We start from the raw sequence: 20,357 nt of genomic DNA on the forward strand, positions 1-20,357 counted from the left end.
ACCCAGCAAATAAAATAAACTAGAACTTTACTGGTTGAAAAACAGAAATAGCCTGATCACAGCAAACATTCACAAACATGTCAGGATTAAACCAAGAGTTAAACTGAGAAAAGATCCAGGAGAGAACACAAGCACATATTAAGAAAGAAAGAAGAACCCCAAAAACAGAACATACAGAGGGTAAATTTAGGTGGCTATATAGTGATATGGATCAGAGCATGGGCTTTAGAGTCAGAGCCAGGTCTCAATTACAGCTCAGGCATTTATTATGTGATCTTAGATAAGTTATTTAACATAATTAAAATTATTTGTCCTGTGCCTAATGACATAGAAGGTTCCAGAATATCAAGATGGTTTCAGATAATCTAAATAAATAGCAAAGAACACAGTACAGTACTAAAGCTGCAAAGGACATAAGAAAGTATCCTATATCTAAATGAACCTAAAATGCATCCTAGAAATTGATTTTTTAAAATCTCTAGCATTGGTCTATTGACCTAGATGATACATTACTTAAACAAACAAACAAATAATAATAATAAAAAAACTACACAGCAGAAAGTCAAATTATTTCAACCTTTAATAGCTGGATTCAAGTGCTGAACTGTCCTATACTTCTAAATCTTTAAAGGAATTAAGTCTTTATAGGAATTAAGTAACCTAACCTTGCTCTTACAAGTACTCCTCGAAAATATAAGCTTATAAGAAGATATGCCTGAATCCAAAGACTTTTCTCTTATTTTGAAGCTTCAGCATTTTAAGTACACTGTGTACTAGGTAATATTCCTGTCCAAACCAATGTCAAGTTATTTTCATTTGTGTTTTCAAGGTGAAGTGCTCAAAAGGATGCTTCATATTTTATATGGTACATTTAGCAAGTTAAAGTTAACAGATATTTATAATTTGAAGCAAAATATATTCTGGACTATTATAAGCAATGTAGTAGTGGTAGCACAGAAGCAGTTACAGTACAAAACAAGAAAGTCCGGAAAGAAAAGGGTTTGTTTGCAGGGAGGCAGTTCACATTGGTCTAATTTTTGGTCAAGTGGTTATTCTTTCCACATTAGAGAAATAGTTCTACCGAGGGAAAGTGCCTACCCCCTCTCCACCACCATCCCCCAAACCCCATTTCCTTCCTGCAAATTGAGGATTAGCACACTTAATGAGAAAAGCTACTGATAAAAATATATTACACATGTATTGATCCAGGGTAGGGGATTGAAAACCGCTGTGTTGGAATAAAACTCTTACCAGGAAATCTTAGGTTTAGATATGAAAATTCTCCAGATTAAATCACATCTACCTCAACATACAGTATAGAACCTACTTTTCTTACAAGATCACTCTGATCCTACTACTACAATGCAAATTAGCATTAAATAAGGGATATTCTGTACATAACATATTTGACCAAAAACTTCAGACGACATCTGTGACCCCTATGCTGAATATTAGAAACAGTAAGAGTAGTAATATTCACCAAAAATATATATTCAATTGTGCTGTTAATTTATGAAAGACAATGTTCAGGGCAAAATGGCAGAGTAGCTTGATTGAACTAATCATCTCAAACAAAACAATTATAAATTTGACAAAATATTAAAAAACAGCTATTTGAAGGCACTGGAGAATGACCGAAAACGCAGAACTGGAGAACAGCCTAACTTTGAAAAATCAGCTACAACCTGTGAGGTTTGTGAATCCGTGGCTTTTTCCTGAGGGCATCCCACATCTCACAGGTGGTAGAAAGCTGCATCCTTACTGGCTTACGTGGTCAGAGGACACAGTTTGAGGCTCGTGGAACAGGCAAAAAGTTAGGGCTAAAATCCTGGAAGGAAGGAAGCCACAGAGAGCCAAGAACCAAAATCTACATATAAAATCAACCTAAATCTTTGGCTGACTACTAAACTACACGTGCACGGGGAAAGTCCCAGGAGCCCAGAGAAGCAGCAGCAGCTGGAAGCTGAGAGAATTAAGAAGAGGCTGCAGCTGCTGTCCACAACAGGGGAAACAGAGTTTGGGGCCTGAATTAACTGCCTATTGGAATAAAACTGACTATTAGGCCAAATTAATTGCCTATTAGAACAAAAATATTTATTCAGAGGAAAATAAAATCAGAAGTCTCTACAATATATCATTCATAACATCCAATATCCAATAGAAAGTCACTAAACAAGAGAATAAACAGGAAAATGTGACCCATAGAAAAGAAAACAAGCAGTCAAAAGAAACTAAACCCAAGATGGCTGAAAAGTTGCAAATAAAATGCCGACTAAATAAGACAATGCAGAACACATTTTAATAATCTTGAACGAATGGGAATACCCAGAAAACGACATAAATCATTGTGATACCTGCCATGTCAGTGAGCTGTGCTAGGACAGAGGTCACCTCTTTTTTGAATCCGCCAGCATATAACATCGCGTGCTTGACACTTTTTTAATTAATTAATTTAGAAAGCTCTTACTGCACTGGCCTTTTATCTTAGTCATGACACCAACAGGTTTGTTTGAAAATCTATACTAATATGATAAGTCTGGCACATAAGATAAATAGCACTTTTTAAATCAAAGTAATTAGCAGGATGATGTTTGATAAATGGCTTGTTTTAAGTTAGACTTATGTACACATCTAAAAAATGTTGGGCTAAGTTATACACTTATACAACTACTACTCTATCTCCATTTGTTCAGAAAAACTTTTGAATTCTGCTTAGTACTTTCTTGAAACAAAACCCTACCTCCACTGATGACTGGTGCTGAAAGGTTTTGATCACTTAGACCTTCTGTTAACATCCACGCTGGAAGGATTCTTTTCCTCTGGGCAGGGTTTGACTGCTGCTTACTGAAGTCTCTACATTCACCTAGGAAAGACTAAAAAGGCACCTATATATTAATTACTAAAAATAACCATGTGCCCTTAATGAAATCGTAAAATTATTTATTTTGCAGAAAACTACCATTAAAAAATCCATCTGCAACTGTGGATTGAGTTAGCCAAATTTCTCAAAGAAAGAAATTCATTATCTCTATTAGCTCATGTAGTGGACTAGTATGATATTCTCTAGAGCTTAACTTCAAAACAGTAACACTAGTAATGTTGTGATGATATGTCTAATTTCAGTTGTCTTTTCTCTCCTCAAAATAAGGAAGATGTTATAAATGGATGAGATCTTAAATTTCTCACCATACTCTTTGCAGTAATAGTCTGGGTCTTAGCTATTTCTGTGCTTCTTTCCAACTGTGGGGCACAAGTTGTCTCATCAGGCAAATTAATTGAGGAAGATTTTGGTGTTTCATTCAATATACTATCTTCATCAAGCATTTGACTGTTTCTATAAGATAAAATAAAAATTCATTTATCATTTAAATTTAAAACACTTCTATTGCCTACCATGTCATTATAAATGTGATTTTCTCAAGTACATCTAACTAATGAGTTGTGCTCCTTTTCTCAAACATAGCAAGATAAAAAAGCAGATCATAGTAGACTAGAATATATAGACTAGAATATGTTCTTTATCTTCTGCCCACTGTATCACCATACAATACATTAATCTTCCCAAATCATGGGCCTAGAAACCACAGCTGTTTGAGATGGGTGAAAGCCATCTCTCTTAAAGCTTAAGAGCTATTTACTTATTCAGTATTTGTCCAGATAGTCCATAAAAGATCACCACCCAGCATCCAAAGAGAAAATTTAAACTGCAAGAACATCAGCTAAGCTAGTTAAGCTTTTGAAGAAAAAAAATAATAAAATCCTGATGTCAAGTTCACACGTAGCTGTTACTGGAGTTCTGGCCAGTACGGCCACTTGTGAAATCTCCCCAAATTTGTAGTTTGACTGGAAGCTAAATGTTCAGACACAGGAGCATCCATGGTCAATGTGGAACATACTAGCAGAACCAATTACCTCCCACTTGCTGCAAAGTGCAGTAAAATCCTCCAAAGTTGATGGATCATTTTTCCACATATATACATAGAAATGATCCAATGCATTTATCTTTTTGAAAATTTGAAAATGTAGATGGAAATACTACTCAGAAATAAAAAGGAATGAACTAGTAATGATATATACAACAACATGAATGAATCTCAAAGGCATTTTGCTAAGTGAAAGAAGCCAGACACAAAAGACGACATATTGTACGATTCCATTTATATAACATTCTGAAGAGGTAAAGCTACAGGGACAGAAATCAGATGAGTGGTTGCCAGGGGTTGTGGGGTGGAGTGAGGGGATTGACTACAAAGGCACATGAGGGAATTTTTTGGAGAAATGGAAATGCTCTAAAACTCACTGTGGTAGATTTTACACAACTATACACACTTGTCAAAATGCGTTGAATTGTACATTTAAAAGGGGTGAATTTTACTGTGTGTAAATGGTTCCTTAGTAAAAGTAATCTAAAAAAATTAAAAATACTAGATTTTAGAAATGTGTCTAGCTAAGAAGACAAAAATATTTCTTACATAGGAATAATCTCCTTCAAAGGCAGACTTGAATTCCAATGGCAGGAATCAGCCAAAAGAGAACAACTTACTTAGACTAAATTACTGTGCAACACAACAGTTTTTGTTCATTCAATAAATATTTTTAAAATACCTACTGTGTGTCGAGTACTGTGCCAGGCACTGGAGATAAAAACTTGAAAATATATGAATGTCCTGTCTATGAAATCTCACTTCCACCCCAATATTCAGATCTGTTTTACTCATAGGATACAGGTGTGCTTCCAAATTATGATGTTTCCTCAAATTTTCTTAATATTTAATTTGAAGAATATTAAGAATATTCAAGAGTAGTGTAACGGCTTTTCACACTTTACAATATTCAATTTTATAGTATTAGAAATTGAGGGGCCTGACCCAGTGGCGTAGCAGTTAAGTTTGCACATTCCACTTCGGGGGCCTGGGGTTCGCTGGTTTGGATCCTGAGTGTGGACCTACTCACCACTCATCAAGCCATGCTGAGGTGGCATCCCACATAGCAGAGCTACAACTCTACAACTACGATACACAACCATGTACTGGGGCTTTAGGGAGAAAAAAGAAAAAAGAGAAAGACTGGCGACAGATGTTAACGCAGGGCCAATCTTCCTCAAAAAAAAAAAGAAAGAAAGAAAGAAATTACGTAACATTGTCCATTCCATTCCTACTTTATCTTCTATTGTGGCGTAAATTCAAGACTAATATACACACAGCCTATGGCCCATGGGGAATTTTTTTTTAATATTTACCAAGAATAAATGTAACAACAAAAAAACCCAATCCCAGAACAAAATTCAAATTAATATTTAGTTCTAAAGAGGTCAAAGTACAAATTATTCTATTACACCTTTATTTAAATATCAAACACTGTCACTGTGATACAGACCTATTTTTATTTTATCTTCAAATACTTAGAGCAATCAACTATCACAGGATGTGTAATGCAGTGCTACCAGAACTTGTTAAATAAAAAAATAAAAACTTGGAAATTTATCTAAATACAGTATAATAAAGGTAATTGAACTATCCTTTTTAAATAAAAGCTTTATTGAGATATAATTCACATAACCGTAAAATTTATCCTGTTCAAGTACACAACTCAGTGGGTTTTAGTATATTTACAGAGTTGTGCAGTGATCACCAATATCTAATTTTAGAACACATTCATCAACTCAAAAAGAAATCCTGTATGCATTAGCAGTCACTTCCCATTCCCTTTTCTTCCAGCCCCTGGCAACCACTAATCTCCCTTCTGTCTCTATGGATTTACATTTCTGCACATTTCATATAAATGGAACCATACAAGGTTTTGTGTGGACAGATGTTTTCAATCCTTATATACCAAGGAGTGGAATTGGTGAACCGCATGTAATTCTGTGATTGAAATTTTGAGGAACTGCCAGAATATGTTCCAAAGAGGCTATACCATTTTGCAATCCTACCAGAAACATATAAGTGTTCCAATTTCTCCAGATCCTTACCAATGCTTGTTATTATCTGTCTTTTTGATTAGAGCCATCCTAGTGGAAAAGTGGTATCTCACTGTGGTTTTGATTTGCATTTTCCTAAAGACTAATTATGTTGAGTATCTTTTCATGTGCTTATTGGCCATTTGGATATCTTCTTTGGAAAAATGTCTACTTAAATCCTTTATGCATTTTTTAATTGGAGTATTTGTCTTTTTATTGTTGAATTGCAAGAGTTCTTTATATATTCTGGACATAAGTTCCTTATCAGATATATGATTTGCAGATATTTTCTCTCATTCTGTGGGTTGTCTTTTCACTTTCATGATGGTGACCTTAGAAGCAAAGAAGTTTTTAATTGTGATAAAGTCCAATTTATCCACTTTTTCTCTGTTTGTGATTTTGGTGTTTTAACTAAGAAACCGTTTCCTCATCCGAGGTCACAGAGATTTACATCTGTGTTTTTTTCTAAGCATTCCATAGTTTTAGCTCTTATATTTAGGTCTCTGATCCATCTTAAGTCCATTTTTTATATGGTGTGAGGTAGGAGTCTAACTATATTCTTTTGCATGTTGATAGCCAGTTGTCCCAGCACTGTCTGTTGAAAAGACTATTCTTTCCCCATTTAATTGTCTTGGCACTCTTGTCAAAAATCAATTGGCCATAATGTAAGGGCCCTCAATTCTATTCCACTGATCTATACATCTGTCTTTATGCTAGTACCACACTGTCTTCATTACCGTAGCTTTGTAGTAGGTTTTAAAACTGAGAAGTATAAATCCTCCAACTCTTTTCTTCTTTTCAAAGACTGTTTTGGCAATTAAGTTATTCTTAAATTTCAAAATATAATCCAAATTAAATTCAAATATAAATGACACATTTTTGTATCTTTACTATAAAATATGCTACTAATATGAATGAGCTGGATCTAGAAAAAAGTTTAAAAAATAATTACAAATGAATTGTAAACATGCATATTATCATACTATAATGGCATTTTCAGCAACATTTTACTGTTTTGTTCAAAATTAAAAAGTGATTAAAATTAGCGATTTATATGGAATCTAAGTAGTAAGAACTTTAACACTTTGAAAAAAAATAATTTGATATGACAAAAGATTTACTTTACTTTCCTCAACAGTGTCTTAAAGAAAATAATCTCCCTAGAGAAACAATGTTGTACTTCCTCATCAGCAATGAAATTCAGATACAAAAACAAAATGTTATACAATATTTCATTCATGTATTCAAGAAACCAACACTTGTTAAGCACCTACTATTGGCAAGGCAATAAGAACGCAAAATTAATGTTGGTGCTTCTAATGAACATGCTGTAATTTAATTAACTAAAATATAAAGTTTTTCTTTTAACTTGGTTTTCTCTTACTTTGACTTCTCAAAAAAGTATGCGTTTTGGTACTTCTAGCAGAATAATTTCATAGAAACATATACAGAAAAGAGTGAAAAACAAACCAACTAGAGCCGATGTGTGTAGACCCACATGCTCCCATGGAGTCGGTTATGAATGAGACTTATTGTACAGAATCTAAATACTATGTGACAAGCATGCTGACATGAGTAAAATGAAAACCTAAATAAATGACAAGCTTTTTTACTGATGTTTTGTTGCTCAAATCCCTTTCTTAAATTCACAACTAGTTGGAAGAAAAAATTTATAATGGCATCAAGGTCCCAACAACTGTCACAAAGCACATAGGTTTTCTTTTCTGTTCTTTTTTAAATTTTAAAATATTTCAACATGTAGAAATGTATAGAGAATATAACATATGTATTCTATCTACCAACCTATGAAATAAATACTGTGTACCCACCACCCAAATAGAAACATTTTGTCATATTCGCTCCAGATTAATCACAAATATAATCAAAGCCCGCTCTGTGCCCAGCCTCAATCTTGCTCCTCTCCCTCTCATTCCTTCTTCAAAGGAAAACATTAGCCTGATTCTGATGTTTACTATTCACATGCATATCCTTATACTTTCACTACAGAATGTGTATATCCACTCTTTGTGTGTGTATATGTATGTATATACATGTGTGAGTATGTGTATATAAACAAATAATATATATTATACAAATATATTATATAATTACATTGTGTGTGTGTGTGTGTGTGTGTGTGTGTATATATAATTCATGAAGTAATCCAAGTAATCTATAATATATGTATACATTATACATATATATCCACATACAAATAGTGTGTGCTTTATATATGTGTTACTTTTCTGTTTGTTTTTTTCCTCAACATTATGGTGTGGAGATTTATCCACGCTGTGACTTGGAGCTCTCTCTAGTTCGTTCACTCTCACTCCATTATAGGACTACACCGAACTTAGCCATTCTCTAAGTGTGTTTGCTACTAGAGTGATTGCTATAGTAAGTTTTCTTGTACAGCAGTCAGTAAGAGCTCTGGAACTAGTCGGCTTGGGTTTGAATCCTAGTTCTGCCATGTATTAGCTCTGTGACCTTGGGCAAGTCTCAAACCTTCTGTGTCTCAGTTTCTTAATCTGTAACACAGGGATATTAACAGTATCTATTCCTTACAATGATTGTTATGAAGATTAAAAAGTTCATACATATAAATCTTTACAACAGTACAATAGTGTTCTTTATGTGGTAGTCAGTGCGAAATGGAGCTAGTTCTAAAATATATGAAAATCCCAATGGTATCAAGAAATGTCTGAAATATATTTCAATACTCCACAGTCTAAGACATGGTCCACTTCCCCTTGCTAGAGGATAGCCTCTTCTTGTCTGGAGAGCAGGCAGCTGCCTGCTATGGGTAGACACCTCTCTGATGATACTTGCCTTCCTCAAGACCTGCCCTCACCTCCCCTCATGCCTTCTATTCCAATAACCAGGGTCAACTCATCATTACCTGAGTAGAAAAGTACCGTCCCTGCTTTAAGAGGAAGCAAATATGCACTAAAGAGCTACAGAACCTAGCTAACATGTATTGTTGACAGAAACTAGAAGAGTATGCCCAACAATGGATCTTGAAGATGCCAGATCAGGGGAAGCAGAATATAAGGCTAGATAAAGAACACTCTCCTGAAACCTAGGATTTAAGGTCCTGGCAAGGACACCTAAAGCCAGTCCTAATAAACAACTGGGGTGGCTTGTTCATGCTTGGAAAAAAACATGGCTTTTAGTAAATACAGTAGATATAGCAGAGAGCCTTGGCAGAGTATTTAAAAGGGGGTCAACAGGCTCAAAGAGGTAGACATGCAAAAATGGATTTACTACATAAGACTAAAGAATCCACCAGCTGACTATGTTCCCCAGAAGGGCCCAGAACAACAGGCAGTAAGGTATGCAATACTGAGGCTGTGTTGGGGAGTTCAATGGTAGCTGCCTCTAAAGGTCAGTGTTGGTGGTAGGGGAGGCTGCCAAGGAACAGGGCTCCTTAGTATCAATGGAGATGACAGGATTCTAGAATTGTAGAGGCCACGTGGCTAGCTTTTAACCATCAGAGGCTAAGTGGATGTTATTTGCATAACAGACAGCAAAGTTGGAATGGCACTGATCTGTAAGCATCTGTAACAATGTTTGTCCATCCAGCTGGAGACTACATCTCCAGCCTTCCTTGCAATTCAGTGTAGCCACATGTCTAATTTTTTTCAGTGGGATGTAAATGGAAGTGATATGTACAACACACTTATCCTAGATTCTCTTCTTCATTTCCTTCCCACCAACTGGAAATACCAATGATGAAGCTAACCTGGAAGCTAAATATTGAGGATGGCAGAGATACTCCATCAGCTGGAGTACTCGGATTACTTCATGAAGGAGAGCACATATACAACTCTGGATTATGATGAAAGAAAAATAAATTCTGCCTTGTTTAAGCCCTGCATTTTGGGGTTGTTTTGTTAAGCAACTTAGCTTTTACTCTAATACAGGTATCAGCAAACTATAATGCTTACTTCCAAATCCAACCTGCTACCTGTTTTTGTAAACACAGTGCTACTGACACACAGCTATGTGCATCTGCTTACACACTGTCTATGGTTGCTTTTGCCCTATGAGAGCATATCTGAGTTATAACGACAGATCAGATGGCCAACAAAGCCTAAAATAATTGCAATCTGATCCTTCACAGAGAAAGGCTGCCAACTTATGTTTTAACACATAGCCCCTTTTGAGAAAGTATTCAGTATTTTAGGTTTCATTTTTATTTGCCCGTTCAAATGTTAAATGTTTAGCCAATGAAACCAAAAACATCCTAAATAAATGTAAAATTGCCAAAATGCTTAAAAAGGAAGGCTATATGCTTTGAATCATATATGGAATGATGTAAACATGATAAATATCTTGAATTAAAAATAGCTATTATAGGGGCCGGCCCGGTGGTGCAAGCAGTTAAGTGCGTGCGCTCTGCTGCGGCGGCCCGGGGTTCGCCAGTTCAGATCCCAGGCGCACACTGACGCACCGCTTGGCAAGCCATGCTGTGGAAGCGTCCCATATAAAGTGGAGGAAGATGGGCATGGATGTTGGCCCAGGGCCAGTCTTCCTCAGCAAAAAGAGGAGTGGCAGATGTTACCTTAGGGCCGATCCTCCTCACAAAAAAAAAAATAGCCATTATAGCTAGACTGATCTTTAGGCAAATGGTTTCAGGCTACTGATCTTTCAACTATTGTTACTACGTGAGTGATAAGCATCAAAGTAAAAAAAACCTGAAAATGATTACTGCACGTCAGAAATTCAATATATTATTGTGGGAATATCTGAAAACTCTAAATCACAAACTGAAAAAGAGCTGAAAGTAAAATCAACACCCTGAAGGAAACTTTGCCCTAGTAAGCTAAAAACAGAACATTTAATTTTTTATTATAAAATAACACAATCAATTTGGTTACCCTAAACTAGGCACACAAACAATTACCAAAACATATATAAAATATTTATTACCTCTTTCAACACATATAACTTGGGAGCAACAATGTACCATAATATTACTCACAATAAACAGGCTGAAAAAGTACAGTGCTGTTGAAGTGGGTTGTATTTGCACTTTCATCAATACTAAAAAAATTCAAAATTCACTAATCCCACAATCTGATTTATTTAAGATACAATATTGGTCTTTGACACTAAGGGGACAAGCTAATTTGAATAGATATAAATAAAATTAAAGTTGACATATAATACTTTAAATAAGTTATCAGGCAATGACCACACTTTGCTTTATAGAGATGTACAACATTTTCCTGATTTTCTTTTTTTTTTTGGTGAGGAAGAGTGGCTCTGAGCTAACATCTGTTGCTAATCTTCTTTTTTTTTTCACTTGAGGAAGATGCCCCCAAGCTAACATCTGTGCCAATTTCACACGTGAGACGCCGCCACAGCATGGCTTGATGAGCAGTGTGTAGGTGTGTGCCTGGGATCTGAACCCACAAACCCTGGGCCACCGAAGCAGAGCAAGTGAACTTAACTACTATGCCACTGGGCCGGCCCCCAGATTTTCCTGATTTTTGACATAAAGTATACAATTCTGCTATGGAAATTTATTATAACAAAAAAATTAGTTCTTTATATTTCTCATTTCAGCAGCTAGTTAAAAATAGCATTCTTTATACATGTGTGGTTAAAGAAAAACCAAGAGGAAGATATGTACTTTAAAGCGGCAAGCAATGGTTATAGAGTTTCATTTAACTGAAATCAAAAACAATTTCCTAACATAATTTCTTTCCATTTACAATTTTTTAAATTTTAGATATAATTTATATATACTGAAATGCACGGAACTGAAGTACACAATTTGATCAGTTTTGACAAATGCACGCACCCATGTAACCTAAGCCCTTATCAAGACATAGAATACGTCCATCACCACAAAAAGTTCCCTTGTGTCCCTTCCTAGTCAATTTCTCTAGAAATAACCACCGATTGGATTTCTGTTAGTATAGATTAGTTTGCTTATCATAGAATGTAACATAAATATAACCATACAGTATTTCCTATTTTGGGTCTTGCTTCTTTAGTAGATTCCTCAGGATTTTCTAAATATGTCATCATGTCATCTGCAAACAAAGACAGTTTTAATCCTTCCTTTCCAATCTGATGTATTTTATTTCTTTATCTTGCCTTACTGGACTGGCTAGGACCTCCAGTAAACATTGAATAGAAGTTGTACAAATGGACACCTTTGCTTTGTTCCCAATCTTAGGGGGAGAACTTTCAATACTTTACTACTAAGGTCCCAGTCGATTCCAGTAAACATTGAATAGAAGTTGTACAAATGGACATATTTGTTTTGTTCCCAATCTTAGGGGGAGAACTTTCAATACTTTACTAATAAGTATGTTTTTTATAGGAAGGAAGTTTCCTTCTTTTCCTAGTTTTCTCAGAGGTTGTTTTTTTTTGTATCATGAACAAGTGTTGAATCTTGTCAAAACTATTTTTATGCATCTACTGAAATGATAGTTCTTTAATCTGTTATAGTGAGTTGCATTGATAGATTTTCATACGATAAACCCATCTTGCATTCTTTGGACAAATTCCAATTGGTCACAGTGTATTATCCCCTTTATATATTGTTGGATTTGACTTATAAATATTTTGTTATGAGGAATACTGGTTTGTAGTTTTCTTTTTTTTGTAATATTCTTGTCTGATTGTGGTGTTAGGATTATGAAGCTTCATAAAATGAGTGACGAAGTGTACCCTCTTCCATTTGAGGCAAAAAAGTGTAATATTGGTCTTATTTCTTCCTTGAAAGTTTAATAGAACTCTCTAGCAAAGTTCCTTGTGGAAAATTCTTAAATTTGGAACTTGATTTGTTTAATGGATATAAGATTCATCAGATTTTCTATTTCTTCCTGTATCGGTTTTGGTAAATTGTGTTTTTCAAGGAATGTATCCATTCATTTAGGCTGTCAAATTTATTGACATCAAATTTTAAATAACATTTCTTCATTATTCTTTTAAGGTCTACAAGATCAGTAGTGATATCCCCTCTTCTATTCCTGATATTGATAATTTGTGCTTTTTCATTTTTTTCTTGGTAAGCCTTACTAAGTTTACCAATTTTATTAATCTTTTCAAAGAACCAACTTTTGGCTTTGTTGATTTTCTTTGTTGTCTATTTTCTACTTCATTGATTTCTAGTCTTATTCTTCTTATTTCCTTTTTTCTATCTGCTTTGGGATTAATCTGTTCCTTTCTATTTTCTTAAAGTAGAAGACTATATCATTGGTTTTCTAGCTTTCTTCTTTTCTAATACAGGCATTTAATATAAATTTCCCTCTAGGGACTACTTTAGCTTCATCTCACAAATTTTTATGTTGTGTTTTCAGTACTATTCTGTTCAAAATTTTTTCTCATTTCCCTTACGATTTCTCTTGACATATAGGTTATTTAGAAATGTGTTGTTTAATTTCAAAATATTTAGAGATTTTTTTAGATATTTGTTATTGATTTTTAATTTAATACTATTGCAATCAGAGAACATACTCTATAATTTTGTCCATCTACTTCTATAGGTCCAGTTTATGTATTCTATAATGTAAAAGCTGAAACAAAGGCAAATAATCTGCTAATGACTGCCTCAACAAAACTAGTAGAATAATTTTAACTTAACACCAGATGTTTATTGTAATATCTCATTTCTTCAGTTTTCCTATGCTATATTTTCTGTTATTTTTATAAGAAAGAGGAGTTATACAAGTATAGTCTAAGCCAGCGGTTAATACCTTAATAAAATTTAAAAAGCTAAAAAAAAAAGATTAAGAAAATATAGTCAGTGTCAAATTAACTATCCTGGTTACTGTGAGATGAAAAATACATTCTGAACTCAATGGTAAAAGAGACTACATATGGGAGCAATCACTATTAAGGCATAAGTTTCCAAAGTCAAATGTTTTCTAGAAACACACACACACACACACACACACACACACACACACGCCACGTAACTCCTATACTGCTAACAGAGTTTATTCCTAGAATGGTTTCTACTGAAGCATTTGTGAATGGCTGAGAAATTAGGTTACAAATACCATTACTTAATCTCATTTCATCAGGCAATCTTACCTTAAAGTACGTTCCACTTCCGTTTCAGAGTGTGTAGAGAAAACACGGAAAATATATTTGTCGACTAACAGAGAAAAACTATCTCCAGGATACAACCGGTGCCATAGATTTGTCTTTAATGGTAAGAGCTGGCTCTTCTCAGAAGACTGATAAAAACATGGATTTGTGTGTATCTAGCAAATAAAAAAAAGAATACAGTGATGTTGTTAGATGTCAAAATTATGACAAAAATACAACTAAACATGAACTGACCCAAAATTTTAGCATTAACACAATTTAAGTATAAACAAAGACTTAAAAGTCTAATAAATCTGGCACGTATAAGTACCATAATTATTATCTATACATAAAAAGGGCAAAAAGCTATAATATACCTCCCGTTTCTCTGGGACTTTTTGTGCGTGTCTGTGTGTGTGAGGAAGATTGGCCCTGCGCTAACATCCATGCCCATCTTCCTCTTCTTTATATGTTGGACGCCTGCCACAGCATGGCCTGATAAGCGGTGCACGGGTCTGCACCCAGGATCGGAACCTGTGAAGCCCTGGCCGCAAAGCGGAGCATGGGAACTTAACCACTATGTCACTGGGCCGGCCCCCCTCCTATTTCTCTAGGAATCAAAGAAAAAAGCAAAGTTATCAATTAACTGGTTAAAAGATACTTCCATTTTGCTTAAGAGAGACAACTGGACATTAGAGAGAGAAACATGAAAAATAATTCTCAGTATGGAAACTGAGTCCCCCAATTTTGGTATCCAAAATTCACTAATCTCCCAGAAATGGCCAGCTTCCTTTCCACTTATTTTCCCTTAATAATTCCTTACTATGATTTAAAAATGGGAAGCTGTGGAAAACGGTATGGAGATTCCTCAAAGAATTAAAAATAGAAATACCCTATGATCCAGTTATCCCATTACTGGGAATCTATCCAATGAACCTGAAATCAACAATCCGAAGAGGCTTATGCACCCCTATGTTCATTGCAGCATTATTCACTATAGCCGAGAAGTGGAAGCAACCTAAATGTCCCTCGACTGATGACTGGATCAAGAAGATGTGGTATATATATACAATGGAACACTACTCAGCCATAAAAAAAGACAAAATCGTCCCATTTGCAACAACATGGATGGGCCTGGAGGGTATTACGTTAAGCGAAATAAGCCAGAAAGAAAAAGACAAACACTGTATGATCTCACTCACATGTGGAATATAAACCAACACATGGACAGAGAAAACTGTATTGTGGTTACCAGGGGCAATGGGGGTAGAGGATGGGCACAAGGGGTGAAGGGAGACATATATATGGTGATGGACAAACAAAAATGTACAACCCAAAATTTCACAATGTCATAAACTATTAAAACATCAATTAAAAAAAAATGGGAAACTATGGGAAGGAAGATTTTCATCAAATCTCTCAAGCAGAGCTTTTTGTTTGTTTGGTTTTTGCTCCTTACAGGCGAATCTTCTTATTTTGTTTGAATGAAACTCCCACTATGAAGATCATCATCCATACTCAAATTGCAAGTAGTAAACATATCTCAATGTCAAAACTACTACAGTATCCACTATTTTTTTTTGTTTGTTTGTTTTGTTTTTTTTTTTGTTTTTGGTGAGGAGATCAGCCCTGAGCTAACATCCACCAATCCTCCTCTTTTTTTTTGCTGAGGAAGACGGCCCTGGGCCAACATCCGTGCCCATCCTCCTCCACTTTATATGGGACGCCGCCACAGCATGGCTTACCAAGCAGTGCGTCGGTGCGCGCCCGGGATCCGAACCAGCGAACCCCGGGCCGCCGCAGCGGAGCGCGCGCACTTAACCGCTTGCGCCACCGGGCCGGCCCCAGTATCCACTATTTTGAATTATGTTTGCCACTGATTGCCTCCATGTTAGCAAACATAATGAAAGTTGGCTCCATAACTAAGACTTACTGAAAGGCACCTTAAAAATTCCAACTAGAACCAAGCTGAAACTGGCCATTTCCAAAGGTCAAATAGCCTTTCTGTCATCACTATCATTGGGTTTTTAAAATAAATAAGTTTTAGTGTATAACAAAGCAATCTGTGTAACGCAGATCTTTGGTTTTTTAATAGAATCTTACATAGAGCTACTCCCCCTACCATCCATCCATCTACTTAATCAGTTTAAATGAGACTTTTTCTAGAGAAATCAACAACCTCTCCAGTATAGCAAGTTAATTACCTCCCTGGGATTGGACATATGCTGAACATTCCCAGTTTTTCTATTTATACTTCATATCTTGATACAACTATATTTTCATACATCAAAACCTTTTCTGATCCCAACCATTTAAAATATCTGTAGGTGTTAAGATATGTTTTATTTACTTTGAGTTTGAACAGACTAGAATTAAGTATAAATTCAGTAGGTAAAAACTTCTGCTCCTACTGTAAAAAATATTTATCAAGGAAAAATTAAGGAAGTTTATAAAAGGCCTATTTTTAATGTGAGTATTTTGAAATTCTAGAAATGTGTCAGCTCTTTCCATTTTTTCTTTTTACCCCTCAACAAATTTCTTTTCATTGGGAAACTTGGTTAAAATTTTTATTAAATAATTGCTTTCATTTTTTTAAAAATCTTAAGCCTTTATAGAATGTAAACTAAGTAAAATATAAACAAGTCTAGAATATTTTATAAAACATGAAGCAAATAATGTTATTAAGTTTGGCAGGCTACTTTGGATTATAATTTATTTTTCTTTTTTTTAAAAAAAAGTCTACTTTTGCAGAAAATGAATAGGGTATTTCAGGGGTAAATGCGATATATTACAATTTAATTTCTATTATACAGCAAAACCCATCAAAATATCCACAAACAGCTATTGAACATCTACAATGTTCTCTCACTCCAGCCAGATGTCAAGTTCCAGATCATTTAACGCTGAAGTGTTTCCTGAATCCATTTCTCTTTCACCATTTGCAGTCACTGCCCTAGTTGAAGCTCTTACCCTCTGCTTGTGCTAACATCACATTAAGTCTCCCTGTCTTCATTCACCTCACTGCTTCCCAGGTTATTCTTTTACATTTCCCTGTGTAAAGTCTCTTAAGGTTCCCCAATATAAACAAAGCACTACAGTGAAGTCTCTTCATAAACCTACAGTGGTTTCCAACCTCATCTCCCATCTTCATTCTCCAAAATCTTTGCCCTATATGCACCATCTTTGATCTAACCATGGAGGTCTACTCAAAATGCTCTTTCATCTACTATAGCCTCAGATGCCTTATCCCACCCTATCTTTCTGCTTGAACCGTTTGAACCAGACCCTATCAGTTCAACAATTATCTATAATCATCTGATAAATCACCACTAGACTCTAAGGTCCATGGGTACAGATAAGTGTACCCAACACAGCTCTTAGTCTACGATTAAAAAGACTACAGAGGTCTTTAATTGCAGGAAGAATCATAGATATTTCAACTGTCAGTCATCAGTGAATAATCTCAGGAACAGTTCCAAATAGTTTACTATTAAGAAGTGAGGCTTAAAATTTAATGTATTTACTAAAAATGCTACCTGCTGAGACATTTAAATAATTCATCCCTAAAATCATTTGAATTCCATTCTCTATAAGATATCAGGGTTGCATGATTTTTAAACATTATGAATATAATCTATACAATTAGGTAAACTAAATTTCTAAATAGTACCTACTTTCATCTTCTAAAAAGCTCATGGTAAAAAAAAAAAAAAGTAGCTGAGCACCAGCTTATGGGTTTTCAAAATCCCAGGAAAATCACACAAGTAACTTTATTCGTCACTTCACATGACTTCATTTGATCAAATACCATAACATGATAATTTTAAAACTGGCCACAGAACTATGGCATTTGGGGAAAGGAACCTAGAAACTATTTAACTCAATTGGGAAAGAAAATAACTATATTTTAGAGGCTGAACTGTCCAAATAGTACCTTTAGCCAAGGGGAGGTGGGAGGGACTGATACAGAATAGGGAGCTTTAGTAAAACAAAAGCTGCCAGGAAAATAAGCATTGTTACTTACATGCCCAAATTTACAACAACAAAAAGACAACTTTGAAAGCTAGAATAAATGTAATCTACTGGTTCTGGCAATTTAATTTCACAAGGATCTGGCCATATGTCCTTCCTAGGTGTATCTGCAATTGAAAACATTTCTATTCCTTTTAAATGTGTTTAAAAAAAAAAGCAGTAAAATAAAATTTGGAGATAAAAGGTAGAAGTAGTAATTAAAAACAGAGGTCATACAAATTTGGTAGGCAATTATTTTATTGGTCAGAGTTATTTTACAAACTATATACAAGACTGCGTAAGAATGGAAATGCAGTGCAACACCATATTTATGCAATACTATATTCCTAAAATGAGTTGTAAATGTTTGATTCTTCTTGAATCAAGTTATAATTTGAATTTAATGTTTAGAAACCTTTCATTATGCTATCAGCCACCCCTAATTTATTTCTCTAAGTGGCTCTCTGGCTCACAGCTAGAGCTGTTGAGTGCAACAGAGCAGGACAAACCACCAGGTTCTGAGCTTGTGCACACTGCTGGGCCTGGAAATCATCCCCTGTCACTCCTCAGGCGATTAAGTAAAGCCTCCCCTTCCTTGAGTATGCCATAGTCACCACAGTCAGGGCGGTGGGGTAGCAGCAGGGATAAGAGTCAAGACAGGAATATACATGGCTTCTGCCTGGACCCTGAATGTTCTTTAAATGAGGTTTGCTTCTTATAGGCTAAGACAAGACCATATTCTTATTCATGAGTATTTTAAAGACTCAGATGAATCTCTCAACTAGATTAAATAATGACATAGACCTAAATTTACAGCGCCTAAAGTGTTTAAATACAAAGGCATAAAATTCTACAAGTTTCTACTTTTTTAAGGTAAAATACTTAAAAAAGGAAACTAATTACATTTCTTTAAAAAGGCATTACAAACCCAAAGTCAAAGAAACATTCAGTTTGACTATTTTCTCCTCAGCTGAAAGCACTTAACATTTAAATTTTAGGTGGTGAAATATTAGGCATTTAGCAAATTCAGCCACAAAGAAAGTGGACAATGTGCGTGATCCATGATCATCTTTTTCCTTTTCTAAAACTGTTCATACAGGGGATCCCAGAACTAAGAGCGGAAATGACATTCCAAGAAATCTAATGTTTGATCCTTTAACTTAAACCTAAATATTTACTATTATTCATTGAATAAGTTTTTAAAAATTTATGTCAAACTATATATCCTCCAACTAAAAAGCCACACATACATGAAGGCCAAAAGGTAGTTTCTTAAAAGTTATAAAGTAGACAAAAATCTAGCAATATTAATAAACAAAAAGAGAAAACACATACACACACGAAAAAAATTTGGAATGCAATGACATAAGTATACATAAAACAAAACTTTTGCAAAGTAACAGAATACTGTAAATAGTTTATGCCAATATATTTGTAAATATGGCCAAAATTGACAATTATCTTAAAGAATATACACTAAACTGACTTAAAAAAAAGCATGTATGTTTATGTGTGTGTGGCTTGTTTAAAAAGTATTTAATTATAAAAAGAAAAGGAGATTGAATTAGATCTATAATATTTTTTAAATACTATCAATAATTAAAATTTTTTCTAATCCCTCCCAAAACCAGACCCAAATGGATTTAAAGATTTTTCTGAATATTCAAACTCTTCCGGAGACCAGAAAAAGATGAAAGGCTCTCCAGTTCCTTCAATGAGGCTAATTTAACTTTTATTCTAAAAGCAGACAAGGGCAGGCAAACTACTGGCAAACCCAAACCCACAGTGAATCAAAGATATGAGCTCTTATAAGAGGCATATCTTTGATGTGTGCCTCTTAACATATCCATGGGATTATAAATGGGAACTTAAATAGATTATGCTATAATTTTAGAAGTGGTGCAAAGAATGCATTATCCCTGAGGAAATGGAACTAAAAACAAATCAATTTTCTATCGCTTTCTCTTGGAGTTATCATTAAATATTAAAGAAAGATTGATGTGTACTCCCCAAAAAAGTACCTCTTATTTTCAATGTCTTTTTTTTTTCTTATTTGGAAAGCATTCTTTTTATTTATTTATTTTACAAAATGAGTTGTGGAAAAGCGATTGTAGTATTTTATAATGATTTTCCAAGTATGCTCATAATTTCATGGGAAGAAAAACAATCACGACTCAGGAATTTTATCGTGCAATAAAAAACACAATTATTCAAAGATGTATATTTTGAGGATCAATACCAAATGGCAAAAAAAAACACCTTTTGCAATTTATATGTAGTTACTGAACTACTCCCTCAATCATCCAACAACCAAAAAGAATAAGATTTTATTAAA

The 20,357-nt window shown here is 34.7% G+C and overlaps 1 protein-coding gene across 2 annotated transcripts in view; it reads right to left on the bottom strand.

Moving 5' to 3' along the window:
- Nucleotides 1–20,357, bottom strand: part of APLF (aprataxin and PNKP like factor) — a 90,108-nt gene that overhangs the window by 47,662 nt on the left and 22,089 nt on the right. For both annotated transcript variants that reach the window (XM_058551054.1, XM_058551055.1), the window contains exons 3-5: nucleotides 14,015–14,187; nucleotides 3,187–3,334; nucleotides 2,741–2,873 (exon numbers count right to left, since the gene is read on the bottom strand). In XM_058551054.1, coding sequence (XP_058407037.1) covers nucleotides 2,741–2,873; nucleotides 3,187–3,334; nucleotides 14,015–14,187 — 454 coding nt within the window. The remainder of the gene's footprint in view (nucleotides 1–2,740; nucleotides 2,874–3,186; nucleotides 3,335–14,014; nucleotides 14,188–20,357) is intronic.

This window comes from Diceros bicornis, chromosome 12 (assembly GCF_020826845.1).
Source record: "Diceros bicornis minor isolate mBicDic1 chromosome 12, mDicBic1.mat.cur, whole genome shotgun sequence".
NCBI classification, from domain to species: Eukaryota; Metazoa; Chordata; class Mammalia; order Perissodactyla; family Rhinocerotidae; genus Diceros; species Diceros bicornis.